This window comes from Colossoma macropomum, unplaced genomic scaffold (assembly GCF_904425465.1).
Source record: "Colossoma macropomum unplaced genomic scaffold, Colossoma_macropomum, whole genome shotgun sequence".
NCBI classification, from domain to species: Eukaryota; Metazoa; Chordata; class Actinopteri; order Characiformes; family Serrasalmidae; genus Colossoma; species Colossoma macropomum.
In genome coordinates, this window is record NW_023495915.1 from 184,640 (window position 1) to 205,771 (window position 21,132).

Genomic DNA, 21,132 nt, shown 5'->3' on the forward strand with positions numbered 1-21,132 from the left:
TTTCATTCCCATTCCATCGTATAGTTCTTGGGCTAATGTTGTTTTCAGGAGCAATTCAGAAATCTGTGGTGATGCAACAGAAGAAAGACATATAGATTTCACTTATTTTCAAGCGGCAAAGCGGACATGGCAGTGCCATGTTTAAAGTCACTGACATCTTTGGTATGACCAATGTACATGCTTGATTTTTTTATATGCTTGGTTTTAATAGATATACACTGCACATCTCATTGTGATGTGACTGTACTGAATTACATAGATCAGAATGAATTTCTGTTCTGGTAAATTACAATAAATAACTTTACTGTCTCTGTGTATCTACAGTGAGCTGTTTACTGATGTTCTGTTCCTGCACTGACTGTCAAACTCTTCTCTTTCTACAGAGGGTCCACCTAAAACTACAACACCTACTGCAGTGGTCAACTCCATAAACAGTTCTCCTCAAGAGATTAATGGTAAACACAGCTAAGAGTAAGCAGAAAAACTGTCACTAACACACATTCATTGCATTTAGGATGTCTGTAGAGATGAAGATATTGACCAAAAACAGATAATGCTTAATTAGAGATCTAGTGCTGTGGGGTACAATTTACTGAACCTCCAAAGTCTCTGGCTATGGCATCAAATTCAATTCAAAATTCATGAGCAAGGAAAACTACTCTTGGCTGCAAGGTAAACTACTCTCGCACACGAAGACAATTACTTGTGCAAGGAAACCACACTCACCTGTGTGAAGACAACTACTCATTAGTACAATTAATCATGAAAACTGGATATTCACAGAGACAAAATGAAGTAATTACAGGCAGCGTTTCACCCAGCGCCATTATACTGGTGGACTAAGAAGATTGTCTTCTAGAGTGAAAGTCCTGTTTCTGGTTTTGTATATGCAGCAAAAGCTATGACAACCAGTCACAGCCAGCCAATCATAACACAGCTCCAGAAATTAGTAGTAACCAATCACATGTCGGGACCACCCACAGCTGTCAAAAATGAATTAATTGAGAAATATCACTGTTTTCAGTTTCTGTTAAACTGTGATTATTTCAGTTCTGTGATCATGACTTTTAAAATGAAACAAATAAAAGTATGAGCAGAAAAACATATAGATGTTCAACATGAACAGTATCTGGGTTAAAGTGTCTTTAAGGCTTTGTTAAATGATGCAAAATGGAACAGCAACTGTTCTCATGATGTCAAATAGATGGTGTGAAGATATTCTCAGGACAACTTCACACTGTCATGTCAGTCATGTGGGTGGGGGTGCAAATGGGTGTGTGTGTGGTTTTGTGACATGCAGTGCTGGTAGTTCTCAGCTTATACCAGTAAAAGTTTAATGAGGCACCACAAGCAGGTTTTCTCATGGTAAAGAGTGCACAAACACACTGTGACACCAAGTTGAGTTTGGACTTTTCAGCCAGACTACAATCAACCACTCCACTTCTGATCAAAGTCCTTACAAGAATGGCTGTCCATCTTAGCAAAACCACTCTAAGCAATTTCTATTCATATAAGAGTTAAGATCCTGAGTCTTTGAATGGGAACAGATCGATAACTCTTAAACTCAAAGCTACATAAACATTGAAAAACACTGAAAGACCGAAATTGCTGGTAAAATTTAACAAAACAACAAATGTAAAAGTTAACAAAAACATTGTTTAACATCCAAAACAATGCTAAAAAGTTTTAAAGTATTTTTTCTGGCTGCTGACTTCAAGAAGCACGTTTTTATTCAAAAGCAAACACAGGATTGTTTTTACAGGCCAAGCCTGACACATCAACACAAAATACACAGTTAATTAACTCAGTGTAGACCATTGCAGCTCTGACTGTATACTGTATCTTCTGTGGTCGAGGAGAGGCGGAGTCAGTGTTTCCCCTCAGCATTGGTGGGTGCTCCTCCCTTAATCACGAACAGCTGGTATAATTTGGGAGGAGCATTGACAGCATAAGACTGGCTCTCTGAAGAAGGACAGAGAGAGAAAGAGAACAAGAGAACAAAAAGACCTCTTCAAGTAGATGTTTGTTTGGTGTATCAGTCTCTGTCAATAAAACACTCTGGGTCACTTGTGCTGGTGTTTGTATTTGTATCTCTGAGGCCTCATCAGATTTCCAGTCAGCGTTGCTTGGCCCCACAGCAGCCACACTTAATACTGTTATAGCTACAAGAAAATAGAGACATAGGCCTCATACATGATTCAAACCATGACATCACATATAATTACCATAAAAGGGCCAGAGAGAGCAACTAGCAAAACCGCATAGCTGACAGTTAAAAAAAATGCTCAAAAGTACATGAGGTCAGAGCTGAAAGACGGGGCTTTAGTTCTCACACTTTTAACTGTCCAAGTGTAAAGACTGCTTTAACACTGTTTGAGATAAAAGATTATAGACTACAACTAGAAATCAGCTCAACAGCAGCTCAACAGTAAGAGAACTCTTGAAGATTTGAAAGAGTGTTTGATAAATATTTTACAATTTCTAATATTCTTTAGCATGAATTGACCTCCTCAGTCCTTACACCCTCAGCACCCAATACACTCTCACACACTGTACATAAACTGCACAAACTGCAATATACACTGCAAAACAGTGTGGAGAAGTGCAAGAGAGCAGAAGAGCTACATGTGGAACAAACCTGCAGTAGTTCTCCTGGAATACCTGCAGGACTGAAGACCATAAAGGAAAAATGGTAAATGACCGTTCAAGGTAACCAAACATGAAAGCAAACAGGCTAAGACAAAAAATAAAAATCTGAAGACAGACAGCTCTAATTTCAACTCTTATTTTGGAAGAGCACACAAGAAAGATGAAAAGTGTGCATGACTTTTTTTGTTAGGCTGTTTCTCATGTCCACTTGCACTTGTACATGTGGTGTGAAATGCTGCACCACAAAAGAGGAAACAGTAGGTGTTCTCATGACTCAGAGTCCACCATGTCGCTCTGTGTGGTTTGTGATTCTGAAGAAGCTGCTGATAAAGTCTCTAAAAGACAGAAGAGTTGCGGTCTAGCTGATTTAAACACAGCTCCTGTGAGCTGCACGGACATTAGAGTGGGTTAGACTCCAGTGAAGAGCTGCTGAGAGAGCTGTGTACTCAGTGTGGTATACAGGGCTAGTGTAGTGCTGGGTGTGGAGCTGTCAGTGTGCTGTGAACTCAGTGTTGTTTTACTACTGAGAATGTTGCCAGTATTCATGATGGATCAGGGGTGCATTAGTGCACGTGGCATGGGTGACATGCACATCTGTGAAGGCTCCATTAATGCTGAACAATATATACATGTTCTGGCAACATATGCTGCCATCCAGACAATGTCTTTTTCGAGGAAGGCCTTGATTATTTCAGAGAGACAATGTAAAACCACATCCTGCATGTATTACAACAGAATTGCTCCGTATTAAAAGAGTTTGGGTGCTAAACTGGCCTGCCTGCAGTGCAAACCTGTCACCACTGAAAACATCTCATGCATTATGAAATTAAAAATAAGACAAAGGAGACCCTGAACTGTTGAGCAGCTGAAATCTTATATCAAACAAGAATGGGAAAATATTTCACTTTCAAAACTACAGCAATTTGTCTCCCAAATGCTTAGAGTTAAAAGATGTTGTTAAAAGAAGAGGTGATGAAACACAGTAGTTAACATGCCCCAACTTTTCGGAACGTCTTTTTGGCATCAAATTCAAAATGGGAATATATTTTTAAAAAAACAATAAAATTTCTCAGTTTCAATGTTTGATATGTTGTCTTTGTAGTATTTTCCTTTAAAAATATGGTTTACATGATTTACACATCAAGTGTCCCAACTTTTTTGGAAATGGGGTTGTAATTTATTCAAAAGCAGCATTATATGGGCCAAACTGGGCAACAGACATTTATTAGTTATGTGAGGCAGCACTCAGAGTTTCAGCCTCTGAATGAAGCAGTGAGGCTCCGCACACCACTTTCACTTTTTTACAGGACCTATTTACACTTAAAGACTTTCAGCTGTTTTGTGTTTTGTTTGTGGAGCTGCATCTCCAAAACCAGCAAAAACTCCACTGAGATCTCAGTGGAGAACTCTCGGTTGTTCTTTTGCTTCCTGTCAGAGTTTGTCTGTTTGGTTTGTGAGAAAACGATGCATCTTTGATAAATTACCATCATGCTCGGTGTGTAACAACCTTAACAGCCTTAGACAGTCATAACAGCCTTTAGACCTTAACGGACTTTAGACAGCTGGACAGTGACTGTTTCAGGTAGAAGGATTTACTGAGCTGAGCAGTGATGTAGATGTTGCTGTGTCAGTGATGGAGACTCTTTAAGATGTTGCTCACCAACTTTAACAGGTGTCTGTGTCTGAGATGAATGACGTTAATAATCAACCACTGTGTGTGCAGAACGCTGCTCGGCCAGGTGGAGTCAGAGCTGTAATTTTAGTAGAATCTCCACTGGGCAGCTGCAGATGTTGGTGCTGCAGAGAGACCGATAGCTCGGTCAGGCCGACTGTAGATCATTTTAAAATGACTTGAATCACCCTATTATGCTGTATAACTGTATTATCTGTAATTAAACATAATGAATACAGTTGGTGTGTGATCTCATAGATCCTGACACAGACTTCAGTTCTCCATATTGGAATTTTCCAGGATTTCACATCCATCTTGCTGTTTAGTAGAGTTGACTGACTTGCAAGTCAACCTTGACTAATAGTGTGTCAGAATGAAGTTAATGTTGCCAATAAATGATACATAAATGTATGTATTTCCATATTTATGCTAGGTATATGCTTATTTATTTCTTTATTTAAGAACTTCTAAACCACATTTATTATTTTTTTTTTTTTATTTCACAGGAATATTTATTGCAATTATTTATTTTTTCTTCTCTGCTGTGCATTTATTGATTAATTTATTTTTTTCAGTTTTATTTCAAGCATCTCCAAAATTGTAAAACCTTCTTTAATTTTAATGCAAGTCAATATAATGAGATTTTTTTCATGTTATTTCAGACCACCTCTGTTGGTCTGGCCATCATGAAATATTGACAAAATATAAAAGACAACTGCTGGGTTCAAAAGAAAAAAAGAAAAGAAAAAAGAGATACGTTTGCTTTTTTTAACAGCAACAACAAGAATCATCTATACTGTTCTGTTTCTTTTTTCTTTGTTTTTAAAGAAAAGTAGATTTGTTACTTTGGTTTTCATTAAAAAGTGGAAATCATTCAAAGCTGTAGGTCGACGTCACAAACTTACAATGAAAACTGTAATCGTGACATCATATCATGATTAAACACACAGGGAGAACATGCAAACTACACATTGACAGGCCCTGGTCACATGGCCAGGAAATCAAAGTCAGGCCTTTCCTGTTGTGAGGCGACAGGGCTACTCTGTAATTATATATTACATATAATGATTTACAATTAATTAATCTGATGTTACTGATGTGTGTTTCTGTAGGCTGCCCTCTGGTGAATGGATACCAACTACTGAGTATCACAGCACATACAGGAGGGTCAGTACTGCTGCCCTGCTACTGCACTGACCTACACATCACACCTGAGACATTCAGCTGGAAGAAAGACCACAGATACACACAAATATGGGACAAGATATCCAGTGAGAGTGGTCAGTACAGAAACAGAGTTCAGCTGGTTAATGGTCACTCTCCAGGAAATCTCTCTCTACTCATATCACACCTGACTGAAGAGGATGGAGGACTGTACTACTGTGCTGTTAAAGATACATATTTAATCATCAGACTCACTTTAATAGGTAAATCCCTGTATCAGTTTATATTGTTCCTGCCCCCTACTATATTAAACAGGTCAACTAGGACCAATAAAACAAATGGTAATAAAAATCATTAAGGTGCTTTAGTTCAGTCTGCATTCTCTCTTTGTGCATCACATTATCAGAATGCACTTCTGATGTCTCACAATGCAAAGCATCAGCTATAGGGGTATAAAGCACCCCAGCTTTGGATGTGGAACAGCGGAACTGCAATTTTATGGTGATTAATGGAGCACCATTCAAATGTATGTTTAGTTTTAGAAGGTGCGGAAAATCAGTTCAAAACCAGCCGGACACTTTAGTAAATACAGCAGAATAGAAAATCTGCCTCATTTATGACATCTCCACACAATTTTGCGCAATCCTACCATTTTGTACACGAGCTTTTTCCCCCCCAGTTCAGTCAGTCACTGTCCATGGTGCTGAAACTGAAACCTCACCCTGTAAAGCCTGAAATAGTCAGAAGTATCAAAAAGATTTTTTTAACCGTGTTTACGTCTTTACATATTAACAGGCTCAAAATGAAGGCCCGACTCAATGTGTAGGTCTCAAATGAAAAATCAACATTATACCAATGAAGATATGATGACAATAGTAGATAATTCAGGCAGATCTTCAGAAGACACGTCCTTCTCCAAGTTCTCTTATGACACTCTCTCAACGTGCTCGCAATCATCAGATTCATCCACTCATGGGGGTCCAAAGCACAATTGATAATACAAAAAATTCCTCCACGTGTTGCACGAAATTTCACATTTCCACCAAACCCCAATTCTTACATATTGCTTTAAAACTGGAAATGAACAACAAAAAAATTAGAAAAAAGATAAAAAAATGTTATGACAAATAAAATGTAGAATAAGCATTCAAGATCAATATTTCTGCATCACGATTAAAATTGAAGCCAACTTCTGCCAACTTATGGTCTTTGTACAAAAACAAACTTTGTATGCTTAGCAAGTCTTCTGTCAATACAAACCACTATCACTACTGATTATTATTATTATTATTATTTTTATTATATAATAATAATAATAATAATAATAATAATAATAATAATAATAATAAATACTAATAGTTGTATTAGAAGTAGTATAAACTAAAAGCTTTCAGTAAACCTTTTAGTGTTAATTTGTATTAAATAAACTTAGTGTAAATGTCACATCTGCTGCCAGTTCCCCTCCACACCAGCAGAGGTCTTACTCTGAGTACTGAGACTCTAGTTGACACATGTGCCTCATTATAGGCCATTTTCTAGGGTATTTAAGGGGCATTCAGGCTTGTGTTCTGTGTAAAGTCTTGTTATGTTCACTCTGCAGTTCTGAGTCTTATATTTCTTGTGTTTCTACTCTGGTTTTGACCCCTTGTTCTGTTATTGAGTACTGGGTCACGTTTTGGACTGTTTGTCTGATCTTCTGTGATATCCTGATGGTTTTGACCCTGCCTGGTATTGTTGATGCTTCTGCAAGTGAAGCGTTTGAGTGAAGTGCTGAGAATAGTGAACAGTTCTCAGTGTATTTGACATTTAAAGGGTTAAATGCGGTCAAGATCTGTCTCTGACCGCCTCTGAATGTAGTTTGAGTGATCCAATTGCACCCTGAGGGTGTTTACTCCTGCCACAGTCAAGGTAACAAAGGTAGGTGTGATGCCATTTAACACATCACTTTTTACCATGAAGTCAGTGAGTAAGTCTGCCTACAACTGTTTTATCTGATGTCAAGTTCTTACTGTTCTTTTTTATTTTACTATTTTCTTAAATAATTTTAACTTTAATTTTAACTTTTCATTTTTTTATTACGTATCTTATTTAGTCCTTTTACTTACTTTTAATTAGCTTTTCTTATATATTTATTGCTATTTTATGTCTATTTCTTTCCATTACTTTTTTCAATCCCTATTAAACTCACTCACCTACATTGTAAATGAGGGTCTCCCTCAATGTGCTTCTGAGTTGAAGTAAAGGTTGATTGACTGAAGTTTTTCAAGTGGGTCACTATAATGGAGTATTGAGTGTAGGCAACATTGACAGCTGGAGAGCCTTTCATGGCTGGCTATATGATTTGTGTCTAGGGGGAGGGGTACACTTTAGAGGATGGGTACACTTAAAAGTAATGCATGAAATGACAACACACCTACCCATGTTACTTACTGTAGTATGTTTAAAAAACATTTTAAAATGAACCCAAACCTGCATTACCCTAAACTGAACACATCAATGTGCCTATTTTTAAAGACAAAATCTCTTCTAAGAGTGGAGGGTCAGAGTTGCTGTGTCTGATACTTTGTAGAAAATTTCAAAATACTTTTTAATGATTTATTTAGCCTCTTGCAGAAGAGATGGAGCTTTGTAGAAAAAATAAGATATGCACATATAACCTGATTTTATGTTCAGTGTTGAGTTTAAGTACAGTGTATGTTCAAGTACATTTGTAACATGTTAAGAATACACTTAAAACATTTGAAATGAAAACTGAGAATAGAGAGGGTGAGAGCTGACATCCTTGACTAGCACCTCTTATGGCTTATTAACTTATGTAATAAATACGGTGCTAACATAAACACACACTCACTACATTTTAGATGTCTGTAGAGATTAAGGTATTGATAAAACTCAACATCTGAGCTTTGTTCAGAAATCATGAACCACATTACTTGATTTGTAAATGTTCACACATGATGGTTATTTAAAGACTTCTTGTTGCAGAATCTCCAAAGTCTCTACCCTTCGTTCCCTTTGCTGTGATGACTGTGATCTTTCTCTACATTATAGTAGCTGTGGTTTATCTCACCAGAACCAAAGGTACAAACTACACAATCAAACCATTATGATCAAACAAATGTTCTTGTGTATCTTAATTTATCAATTATTTTGTCCATCTCTTTCAGATCCTGCCAGAGTTCACTACAACACTGCTGATGGAGATGGAGTGGTCAGTCTGGGGTAGTACAATTCTGCAGCACTGGCATGATTTCACTATTTGGCAGCTAAAACATCTTGAAATCATCGAGTGAAAATGCTGAACAATTGCTCCTCAGATGCTGTTCATGAAGGGACAAAATACACATCTTAAACATATTTTGCACTTTCACTGCTTTTCTGTTGTGTCTAGTTCACAACCTCCTGAAATTGTTTTGGAAATCTTAAAACGGGACTGAACACAGATCTGTTTCAATATCTCATTAATATTTACTGATGATTTAGTGAAGCCACATTGTGAATTGCTGTTTAAAGAAAAACATCCATTTATTTCTGTGTTTACTGTTCATCATTTGACCACAACAGTTGTCCTTTACATTGCATGAAAATCATGAATAGACCAGTAGAAATGCTCCAAAACTGCTTGGAGTAAAATCTTTTATATTGACTTACATTGAAAGTAAAGAAAGTTTTTGCCCTCTACTGTAAAGTTACTATTTGGAAGGCATTGTTTTTCTTATCTGTTGTTTTTGTTACAGCCTTGTCATGTTTTTGTGGCAATTGCTCATGTTTTATAAACATTCTTCAAAATAATCAAAATACATCATCGTTTGTTCCATTCAGTAATAAACTCACCTTTCATCACATTAATCAGAGGACATATCATTTAATTCAATGTGGTGGTGATGCTGGTTTGGAAATATCTGACTGAGGGGAGCCAGTGGGGCACAATATGGTAACAGCTGGGTTTTTAATGTGTGATCTTCATGTTGTTTTCACTGTTATGTCAGTAAAGTTGGGTGTATTTTTTTTCTTACTTCTTACGTCATGAAAATGCTAATTTAAATAGGCTGACTAAGACCAATAAAAACAAGTGATAATAAACATCATTAAGGAAAGTGTTTCTACTCAATCTGCATTCTCTCTCAGAATGTACTTCTGCTTTTGTGGTATAAAGCCTCCCAGCTTTGGGCAGTGGAACACTGGAACTAGACACTGGTTGCTCAAACTTTAATACATTGAGCAGCTACCAAAACCTCCTCATTTTGGAAATTCCACCCACTTTGCATGACGCTCCAATCCAGTCAGTCACTGTCCATGGTGCTGAATTTGCATCCTCCAGCTCAGCTTCAGCACCAGTGTTGTGGACAGTGATCTGTATGTCAGGCTAAAACAAGCTAGCTGCTCTCAATCTCACTATATGAGGTGACTGGAACATGATACTGTAGTGGATCAGCCTGTGCCGCTGCCCACCAACAGAGGGCGACAGCTTTAAGTGCCAACTCCAGTTCCCAGAAGCCCACAGGCTGATTAGTGCTAACCAGACACACCTGTGCAATGCTACATTTAAGCCCATGGCAAACAGCAGTTTGGCTTCACACCGTTGTAAAGGGGTAAACAGTATGGTAACTAGAGTGTCTTACTCTAAATAATAATAATAATAATGAAAAAAAAAACAGGAAAAGAAAAAAAGACAAACAACTTTTCAAACAAGGCTTACTCCAAATAACAGAGAAGAAAAAGATTCCTTTCCTTTGTCTGCCCAAAGTCTCCTTTGTCTGCCCTTTTTCTGCCATTTTTCCACGCTAATTCTAGGAGTGTAATACCATCAATGGCCTGCACCTACTGGTGACACAGTAGTAAAGCTTTGGGCTGTAAAGCTATTCATCAGGGATTTGATCCTGGCCTGAGGTGACCGAATGTCAAAATACATACATCAAAACTATTACACTCCACTCTGATCATAATATTGCCAGTAATTCAGCAAACCTCATCTGCATGATTCAGTTAAAACCTGGTACTCACAGATTACCCTCTCTGTGCTTGGGTGCACTTACTTACCCAAAGCCCTGACAGGCCAACACCTAGCAGAAGACTGAGAGGGAAGATAGGTACATAGGTAGTTGAGAGGGTGGACAGTTACTCACCAACTATGCTGATAAGGTGTAAACCTCATCAGGGTAGGCCAGATGTGCAGCTGGCAGGGGAGAAAGTGGCAGAGGAGTGCAGCAATAGTGGCCTCCTGCAGCGTCTGAGGCTCTGGATTATGTACGTCTGAGGACAAATGACAAAATAGAAACTCCCAAGTTCAAAAGGTTAGTTCAACACTGTCCTGTCCAATTCAAAGTAGTCAAGAGGCAAAGGTGGAAAAAGACCTCCAGTGAGAAGTGGCAGGAATCCACAGGAAGTGAGATTAAGCACTCTGTGTCACTCAGACTGGTGTTTGTGCCTCTGAGGCCTCATCAGGTTTCCTGTCAGTGTGGCTAAACCCACTGAATCATAGCGTCAATTAATACTATTATAGCTACTGGAAAATAGAGACGTAGACCACATAGATGTTTCACCTGCATGAGTTCACATCTCAGTACCATAAAAATGGGCCAGAGAGAGCAACTAGTGAGACCACAGAAAGGAGAGCTGATAGATTCAAATAAACACAAAATGCAGTTAACTACATGAGCTCAGAGCTGTCATACATGGTATTATTCCATCAAAGTGTATGTGTATTAAAGTGTGAATATTGGAGGACATCAAGAGAGCAGAGGAACCACCGGTGGAACATACCTGGAATAGCTTTTCATGAGAATGAAGAGTTAAATAAGATGGCTGTAAACTGGGAAAATTGTCTCTGCTAGAGAAACCAGCATGTGTTCTGTTTTGGATGCTGGTATGTGGGTCAACCAGCATGACCAAAGTGGGTGACTAGCTAAAACAGCAACACTAAGCAACAGGTCAGTATAAACCAGCTTAGACCAGCATGGAATTCATGCTGGTATGTGCACATTTTTTTTTCTGCAAGGATGTGAGACACCAGAGAGGTGTCTTTATTTGGCTTTTTGTCTAATTGTGTGAAGTGCAAAACAGGAAACGGTAGGTGTTCTCACGACTCAGAGTCCACCACGTCGCTGTGTGTGGTTTGTGATTCTGAAGAAGCTGCTATTAAAGTCTCTAAAACACAGAAGAGCTCCGGTCTAGCTGATTTAAACACAGCTCCTGTGAGCTGCACGGACATTAGAGTGGGTTAGACTCCAGTGAAGAGCTGCTGAGAGAGCTGTGTACTCAGTGTGGTATACAGGGCTAGTGTAGTGCTGGGTGTGGAGCTGTCAGTGTGCTGTGAACTCAGTGTTGTTTTACTACTGAGAATGTTGCTGACTTTTTATCTTCTCTTCATTGGGCTTCATGTCTCTGAAGGTGAGTGACTTTTTTTTTATCTTGTTACTGAGTTACTGATGTCATGCGAATCTAAATTTATATGCCAGTCAAAAATTGCGATTAGCACAAGCTCAATTTTTGATGTTAAACATGTCATATACTTCATTACATATTGACTAAATGGCTATAGTTCAGATTAAATTTACAGACTGATGTAGAACTGGAAGAACAGTGGGAGAACTGGTGAGTGTGGAGTGACCGGCAGGAGAAAAAGGATTTGGGCAAAACAGAATTCATTCCAGAGTCTATTACTGACGAGGCTGTAATACTTACAAGCACAAACAGACAAACAAGCAGCACCGCAGCCCAATATTTAGGCTGGGCTAATCTTACCTCAGAGAGAGAACAGGGACGGCACAAAAAAATAAATAAATAAATAAAAAAAAACCCTGAACTGTATTTGAGGTCTAGCCTGACTAACAAACACAGAAAGCAAAACTAACTAACTACTAACTTATCAAAAAAGCCGAGTGTGTCTAGACAGCAGAGTTTACCTACGTGGTGGAACATAGGTGCGCACAATCTGACCTGTTCTCAATCCGAAGGGATTAACACGAGAAAAGGGGGAAAAGAGCGAGCGAGCGAGAGAGAGAGAGAGAGAGAGAGAGAGAGAGAGAGAGAGAGAGAGAGAGAGAGAGAGAGAGAGCACAAGCGGAGGGGAGAAAAGAGAGAGAACTAACTAACAAAACACTCCAAATAAAACCGAACTAGACAGATCAGCACCTTCGGTTTGAGCCAATCATCAAACAAACACGTGATCGTGTGGAAACCGAGCGAGCCGGTAGGCTGACACGCTGGTAGTCCGCGTGGTTTTTAAATGGGAGGCTCCGCACCTTTTAGCAGCATGGCCGTGCTTGATTGGCCGATTGACAGCAACGCTGTTGCTGACGATTGACATCTCACTCCACCTATAGAAAGACAGAGAGAGAGAGCGAGAGAGAGAGAGAGAGAGAGCACAAGCGGAGGGGAGAAAACACCACACACACACACACACACACACACACACACATATACATAATTACATTAGTTTTTCTTTTTTTGTAAAGAAGATTTAATATTTTGATTTATATCCAAAAATGATAATCATCCTAAGCTGTAGGTTGATGTTAAATATTTTAAATATAAAAAGCCTGTAATTATGATGTCATACAAAGAGTATATAATTAATCTGATCTTACTGATGTGTGTTTTTACAGGCTGCACTCTGGACAAAAGAGAACCAGTCATAAGTATCACAGCTTATCCAGGAGGGTCAGTACTGCTGCCCTGTTACTGCACTGACCTACACACTAAACCCGAGAGATTCAGCTGGAAGAAAGGGAACACAAAAACACGAACATATAGAGTGATATCCAGTGAGAGTGGTCAGTACAGAAACAGAGTTCAGCTGGTTAATGGTCACTCTCCAGGAAATCTCTCTCTACTCATATCACACCTGACTGAAGAGGATGGAGGAGTTTACTGGTGTGAAGTTAAAGATTTATATAAAGCCATCAGACTGACTGTAAAAGGTAAAACACTGTTTCAGTTTTCATTCACAAAGAATTTTAAGTCTTATAATTAAATGTATCTGTATAGAAAACCGACTCTGAGTTTAAACATTCCACCCCTCATAACTCTTCACCTACAGTCATGTACAGTCATGTGTACCTTCATTTTAATAACATGTTTTGTAGATTTTCTTAGTGAAAGTAAGGTTTAACTTCTCTACAGAGAACAGAGACTAAATTTAAATTCACTTTTTTTCTGAATTTAACATTTTGGGAGAAATAAATAAAAAAAAAGATATCTAAATTTGTTGTGTGTAGAAGGTGTGTTCACTCATTTTCATTATGAAAATCAACAAATGACGTCATTTGACCAGAGATGTTGAAACATTTTCATATCACTGTCTTGTTCGTACTACTTATCTTGTTTCTCTGCATGAGCTTCACTCTGTTTACTGTGAAACTAAATCAGAGACACAATATAATAAACAGAGCTAATAAAACAGTCATAGGGAAAAGTTTCAACACCTCTATTCAAAATGTTCAATCTTCACTTACTGTTAAACATTTATTTACCTACTTTCTTACTTACTAACTTACTGCTGTGGTGATGTGCTTTTCAAAATAGGTGTGACCCCCAGTTCTATAAGTGCAATATAACACTGTGAATAAGCACAATAAATACATACTAAACACATTCTTTTCTGAATAATGCATTCGTATCAGCAGGGGTGTCGCCTGATCTGAGCTTCTAGGTCTTTAGTCCTGAATATTTTTAAACCATCCCTGAACCTTATAACGTTACACAGGGAGAAATAGTGTCAGTGTGTGATAATAATGCAAGAGATAAAATATGGGAATACTTGTAAGTATTCATCCATTCATAATCATCCTAAGCTGTGGGTTGACATCAAATATTTAAAATAAAAACTGTAATCATGATGTCATACAAAGAGTAGATAATTAATCTGATCTCACTAATGTGTGTTTCTGCAGGCTGCACTCTGGAGAACAGAGGACAACTACTGATTATTTCAGCTCATACAGGAGGGTCAGTACTGCTGCCCTGCTACTGCACTGACCTTCACACCACACCTGAAGAATTCAGCTGGAAGAAAGACAACAGATACAGAAACACATGGGAAGAGATATCCAGTGAGAGTGATCAGTACAGAAACAGAGTTCAGCTGGTTAATGGTCACTCTCCAGGAAATCTCTCTCTACTCATATCACACCTGACTGAAGAGGACGGAGGAGTTTACTGGTGTGAAGTTATAGGTGCATATTTAATCATCAGACTGACTGTACAAGGTAAAACACTGTATCAGTTTTCATTCATAAAGAATATTGAATCTTATAATTAAATGTATCTGCAAAACAGCTCTGAGTTTTTATACATTTCGCCCCTCATCAATCCTCACCTACAGTCTTGTTCAAAAATTTGTACACCCTATTCAAATGATATGCTTTCTTGATTTCTAAGTAAAACTTATTATAATAATCCTCCACCCAGAACACACTTAATTTTAACATATTAGGAGGAAAAAAAACATAAAAGGTGGCCTGGGTAAAAAGGCACATTTTATATTTAATATTTTAGTTCTTTTCCATATGTTATAAATGAAAATTAGTAGAAATAAATGCCGTATTTATTTTTTGTGGGGATGATTTTCACTTATTTCCATTTCGGAATTCAAAAAATCAGGTCATTTGACCAAACGTGTTGAAACCTTTCCATATGACTGAGTGTTTTTTTAGCTCTGTTTATTATCTTGTGTCTCTGCATGAGCTTCACTCTGTTTACTGTAAAACTAAATCAGAGACACAAGATAATAAACAGCTAATAAACATACAGTCGTATGTAAAAGTCTCAACTCCTCTGTTTAAAGTATTTAATCTAAACTTACTGTAAGACATTTAGTCCATTATTTATTTATTTATTTATTTATTTGTTTATTTGTTTGTTTTTTCACTGCTGTGATGAACGGCCTTTCCAAATGTTCACACTTGTGGTTTGTGTTCATGTTCATGTGCTTTATGAAAAATATAATTTTGACCCCTGTTTCTATAAATGTGGAGTATCACACTGTGGATAACCACGATACATACATAATAAACACCTGCTTTTCTGAATAATGCATTGCAGTATTATTAATCAGAGTATGTGTCCATCAGCTCAGTGTGTTAGAGAAAATCAGAAACATCAGGGAAGAAAATTAACATCAAGAAAACGTCCTGTTACACAAACTTACTGTACAAATACACTTACAGTATTAATAAGTGCTTGATTTGCAGTCACTATCAACATCAATCATGTCATTAATAATAATACATATAGAAAACCACACTAATAAAAAGGAATCAAAAAGAAGCCTTTTACTCTCTAAAATCTGGACACTCTTCTTCTGGACATTAGTCTGTCTGGTTTGTTGCATGTTATTAAGACTCAGGTTTTTATTCTTTTGCCTTTTTTGATTTTCGTACATAAATAGTAATTTGTATTTTCTATATTTACAACATATTATTATTATTATTATTATTATTATTATTATTATTATATGTGTGTATATGGGCATCTTATGTCTCATTTTACATGCGTGCTTTTTTGCTCCTATTAATTTTATTACTATCTTTTATTAATTTTATTCAATGTTTTGAATAACTTTGTAGCTTTTTTCCGGAAAAAATGTCTACAAAAATTAAAACGTACTCACTGATTTACTTCACTAAAATAGTAGATCATTCAGTTTGAGTTGTTAAATGTTGAATATAATGCATTTACCAGACTTGGATATTAATTAGCTCATCACTCCTTTCAGTTGATAAATAACCTTAAATTTACAAACACTTGAGGAGTGTGTGTGTGTGTGTGTGTCTCTGTGTGTGTCTGTATGTGTGTGTGTGTGTGCGTGTATGCGTGTGTGTGTGTGTGTGTGCATGTGTGTGTGTGGGCGTGTGCGTGTGTGTGTGTGTGCGCGCGTGTGTGTGTGTGTGTGTGTGTGTGTGTGTGTGTGCATGTGTGTGTGTGTGTGTGTGTGTTTGGTGTTGAGGGCATCTTATTTTTGACGTCTAAATTAAGAGTAACAGACTCTGTGACTGTTATCATCCTCTCTAAAAACAAACTATTCCAAGCTTCTCTTTTATAGTACTTTTTACAATGAAAATAATAACAATACAATCATGTATTGCGGTAAAGTCATTTCACATACTGTAATAATTTTGCAGAAACGGTCAGTGATTTATGAAAATTCAATCACATTCTTTTCCCAAAATAAAAGAAGACATTCTGTTCTATTCATGTTTTGGATTTTAACCCAATTATCTCCCCAATTTAGTCGTCTCCAATTCCACCCGCTAGTTAGGACTCCCCCAATCACACGATAGCATGGGTGAAGGCTAACACAGGCTTCCTCCGAGACCTGTGAAACCAGCCACCGCTTCTTTTCGAGCTGCCCCTCACGCAACGTCACTGGACAGCTGAACGCGCTCGGAGGAAGGCGCCAACCGCCAGGTCTGTTACGTCAGCTAACAGACGCCTGCGCTGACTAGCATCGCGCTGAGTGAGTGATGGGGGGAGAGGGGAACCATGCCACCCACCCAGAGAGAGCGAGGCCAGTTGTGCTCTCTTGGACTCCCGGTTACGGATGGCTGTAGCATCATCAGGGATCGAACTCGCGATCTCCTGATGATAGGGCCAACGCCACTCGGGAGCCCCCTGTTCTATTCATGTTTAATGTAAATGATGTGTGTATGAGGGTAAATTGTGGCGAGGTTACAAAATGACCTTACAGAAAGTGACCACACAGACATCAGACTCACTGTTGAAGGTTAAAGATTATTTGAATACCTCAACACTAAATAAAACTAAATTTTATCTGATCCAGCTGGACACGGTTTTATTAGGCATTTATTACACTCTGCTGTTTAGCTTTATTCTCCTTCTATAGTCACAATGAACTGATGTATAAAGATTAACATCTGTACATTTTAATGAAGGCTGTTCTGGTCACTTACAATGAACTGTTAATGTTACTGTTTATCTACAGTGAGCTGTTTACTGATGTTCTGTTCTTGCACTGACTGTTAGTCTCTTCTCTCTCTACAGAGGGTCCACCTAGAACTGAAACACCTACTGCAGTGATCAGTGTACACACCAGTCCAACCACTTCAACCACACGTTCATCTCAAACGCCTGATAGTAAGTACAGCACACTGACTGCAGCTGAACTGAAGATGTTACTGCCTTCTTGTTTTTTACTGGAGTTGTTTATAATGTTCACTATACATCCTTGACAATAACAAATTATCACCCTTCCTGATTTGAATTTGTTGTAGTGGAAAAAATCATGATGGAGAAGTAGAACTTAGACCCATGAAGGCACTTCAATTTTTATTTTTTTATCTTATCTTTCTGGGGTTCTATACATTTAATGATTCAAACATTTCACAAAAAGAAATATTAAAAAAAAAATTCAAAAGTTATGGCACATTTTATATTTCATGTTTTTTTCTTTCAATATGTTAAACTTAAGTTTGCAAATATATCCATCTTTAGGTTTGTTTTGTGTAGAAGACGTGCTCACTTAGTATCACCTTTAAAACAAGAAAGCACATGATTTGCAGCGGTGTTTAAAATTTCACATATTACTGGTTTTAGTTCTGTTTATTACCCTTTGTCCCTACAGCCTGTCCCAAAGTTCAGTCTTCTGGTTTTGTGTACTTTGTGTGCAGGTTCATGTGAATTCTGGAAAACTTCAACTGTGTCCCATTTCTGAATATGCAAAAGCACCATGAGCAAAACAACAAACGCATAATAAACAAATAAGATAAGATATTCCTTTATTAGTCCCACAACAGGGATATTCACAGTGCTACAGCAGCAAAGGGACATCAAGGCACTCAAAAAATAAGTAACAAGAAGAGAATTAACAAATTAATAATTAACTATGTTAATTACTTAAAAAGGTTACAGTTTGTTACTATAGACAATATATATAATACAATATATATAAAAATAAGATAAAAAAATATAAACTCTATCCTTCACAAACATTAACAATATAAACAATTATAAATACAAAAGCAGAAAATATTTACATTGTAATGATATTTTAGACAAATTGCTTCATGAATCATGAATTTATTGCACATGAAGTATTGATTATGTTACACATGAGAATGGTGAGGAACTAACAATTTAAATTATACATCAATGAGTCAAAAATTTATGACTACTCACAGAGTGAAGGACACTGATTATCTCATAAAAATGATGCATGTGAAGGTCTGGGATTAGTTAGAAGACAAGTGAACAGTTTGTTTTCATAGTCGACGTGTTGGATGTGGGAGAAACAGGCAGGCGTGAAGATTAGAGCAACTTTTACAATGCTAAATCGTTAAAGCCAGATGACAGAATCAGAGAGTCAGATAGTGGTAAGTACATTAACTGACAGTGGTCAGAAGTAGCTGCAGACCAGTCAGATCACTCATGCTAATCCCTGTCCACTGTTGAAAAGGCCTAAAAAGAGTGGTAGAGCTTATATCGCGTGGACAGCCATTTATTAGGATGCACTGTGGGAAGAAGACAAGCTGGTGGAGAGGGTGTGATGTTCTGGGCAATGTTCTGCTCGGAAAGTCTGGATCTGAGCATTCTTGTGTACGTAAATTAGACACTCAGTACCTGCCTAATCATTGGTGCGGACCAGGTGCTTCATGGCAGCGGTGTTCCTTGATTGCCTCTTTCATCAGGATAATGCGCTTTACCACACTGGACACAGGCGGCACATGGAAGAACAACAGCATATTGGGCAGGTGGTCTTTAATGTTTTGGTGTAAAGTCCTCAGCTTAATGCATGACTGACCCTAATTCAGAAAATAAACATCAAGAAAATAGCCTGTGCCACAAAGATACGATCCTTATGAACCTTATGTTGTGGTTAATCAACAAAATCATTATAAATATCTTCAATCATATCATTAATAAATACATCACCCAAATCAAACCTTTATTTAATTCAAGTATGCTACACTGAGTGTTTCTCTTATGGCCCTTTTAATTATTGACTACAAACCTGAACAGCCTATTGAAACTCTTACTAAGTAATTTACAATTTAAATTTAGACCAATTTAATGGTCTTAAACATCTTTATCATTTGTTCTCATCTCCAAACTAAATTTGGCCTCTACATTGTTTTGTTAGATATACACTGCGCATCTCATTGTGGTGCGATTGTATTGAATTACAAAGATCAGAATGCATTTCTGTTCTGATACCTTATAATAAAAAATAAACTGTTAATATTACTGTGTATCTAAAGTGAGCTGTTTACTGCTGTTCTGTTCCTGCACTGACTGTCAGTCTCTTCTCTCTCTACAGAGGGTCCACCTTCTGCAGTGGTCAGTGTACAGACCAGTACAACCACTTCAACCACACATTCATCTCAAATGCCTGATAGTAAGTACAGCACACTGACTGCAGTTGTTTTTTGATCAACATCTGTGAATGAACATACATGATTGTTACTAAAGACTTAGTGCTGTGAGATAAAATGAATAATATGATCCATTATTTGTTGCAGAACCTCCACAGTCTCTGCCCTTCGTCCCCTTTGCCTTGGTAACTGTGATCTTTCTCCACATTATAGTAGCTGTGGTTTATCACACCAAGAGAAACAAAGGTACAAACTACACAATCAAGCCGTTATATTCATACTGATTTTCTATTTTCTTTTGTGTCTTCATTTATGTATTTGTTCATCTCTATCAGATCCTGCCAGAGTTCACTACAGCACAGCTGATGGAGATGGAGTGGTCAGTCTGGAGTAGTGCAGTCCAACAACACCAGCATGAATTCACCATTTGGCAGCCAAATATTTAAGAATTTCTCCACATTGTTTAATATAGGGGCATAATCTACATTGTGAAAACCATCTTTTGCTCTTTTACCATTTTTCACCGTTATTTATTATGATTGCGCATTGTTATATATATATATATATATATATATATATATATATATATATATTATTCTCGTAACTCAATCCTGTAACTCGTCCCGCAGTTTTCGAGATATCAACACCATTCCAATTTTTAAGATTGTCCGGACTGATTGTGTGATGTGTGCTTGTATACAGCTTTTTGATCGGATGCACGGATTCCGTGCAGCAATGGAATTTTACGGAATTTTTTCCCATAGAGAATGAATGGGGTGAACATTTGCATGCCAATCTAAGGTACTTCTGCTTGCCCGAACGACACTGTTTTTTATACACTATCTCAGGGCAGGCCCCCAAGCATGAATCCACTGTTGTTCTGACCCGCACTCATCCGTTTGTCGTTTTATTCCATCCTTTGTTTCTCCCATAGACTTACATTCACCGAAATGTTGGCAGCATGCCACACGTGATGTCACAATGGGCCGTTAACTCACACACCCATCCAAACTCACACACGGAGCCCAATGTCTCACATGCTCACAGCCTAATGCTCAGCAGTATCAGCACACATCATTAATTTTTTAAGGTGGAACTGCTTTTAAGGTGGAATTGCACTTAGCTAGCACAAGAACTAATCCACTGCCATACTGACCCGCACTCCTCTTTGAGTCACTTTTTCCTCCCTCGTTCCTCTAATTGAGTCCCATTCATTTTCGCCACTACTCAAACTCTATTACTTCTTTGCCTGACAGTCACCAAAATGCATGTACTCATTCAGGGCAGGTCCCCAAGCACTAACCCACAGCTGCACTG

The 21,132-nt window shown here is 37.8% G+C and overlaps 1 protein-coding gene across 1 annotated transcript; it reads left to right on the plus strand.

The window, feature by feature from the left end:
- The first annotated feature begins 11,826 nt into the window (after positions 1-11,826).
- On the plus strand, positions 11,827-20,209 carry LOC118803495 (embigin-like). The gene is made up of 5 exons (XM_036563988.1): positions 11,827-11,875; positions 13,093-13,407; positions 14,380-14,661; positions 19,963-20,061; positions 20,151-20,209. The coding sequence occupies exons 1-5, from the start codon at positions 11,827-11,829 to the stop codon at positions 20,207-20,209; spliced, it is 804 nt and encodes a 267-aa protein (XP_036419881.1).
- Positions 20,210-21,132: the final 923 nt, after the last annotated feature.

What these genes read in the sequence shown, in the direction of transcription:
- LOC118803495 (XM_036563988.1), top strand. Translation starts at nt 11,827, where the DNA reads ATGTTGCTGACTTTTTATCTTCTCTTCATTGGGCTTCATGTCTCTGAA. An exon ending in CATCAGACTGACTGTAAAAG is followed by an intron (nt 13,408 to 14,379) that starts GTAAAACACTGT and finishes GTGTTTCTGCAG; the next exon opens with GCTGCACTCTGGAGAACAGA. An exon ending in TTACTGGTGTGAAGTTATAG is followed by an intron (nt 14,662 to 19,962) that starts GTGCATATTTAA and finishes TATTTGTTGCAG; the next exon opens with AACCTCCACAGTCTCTGCCC.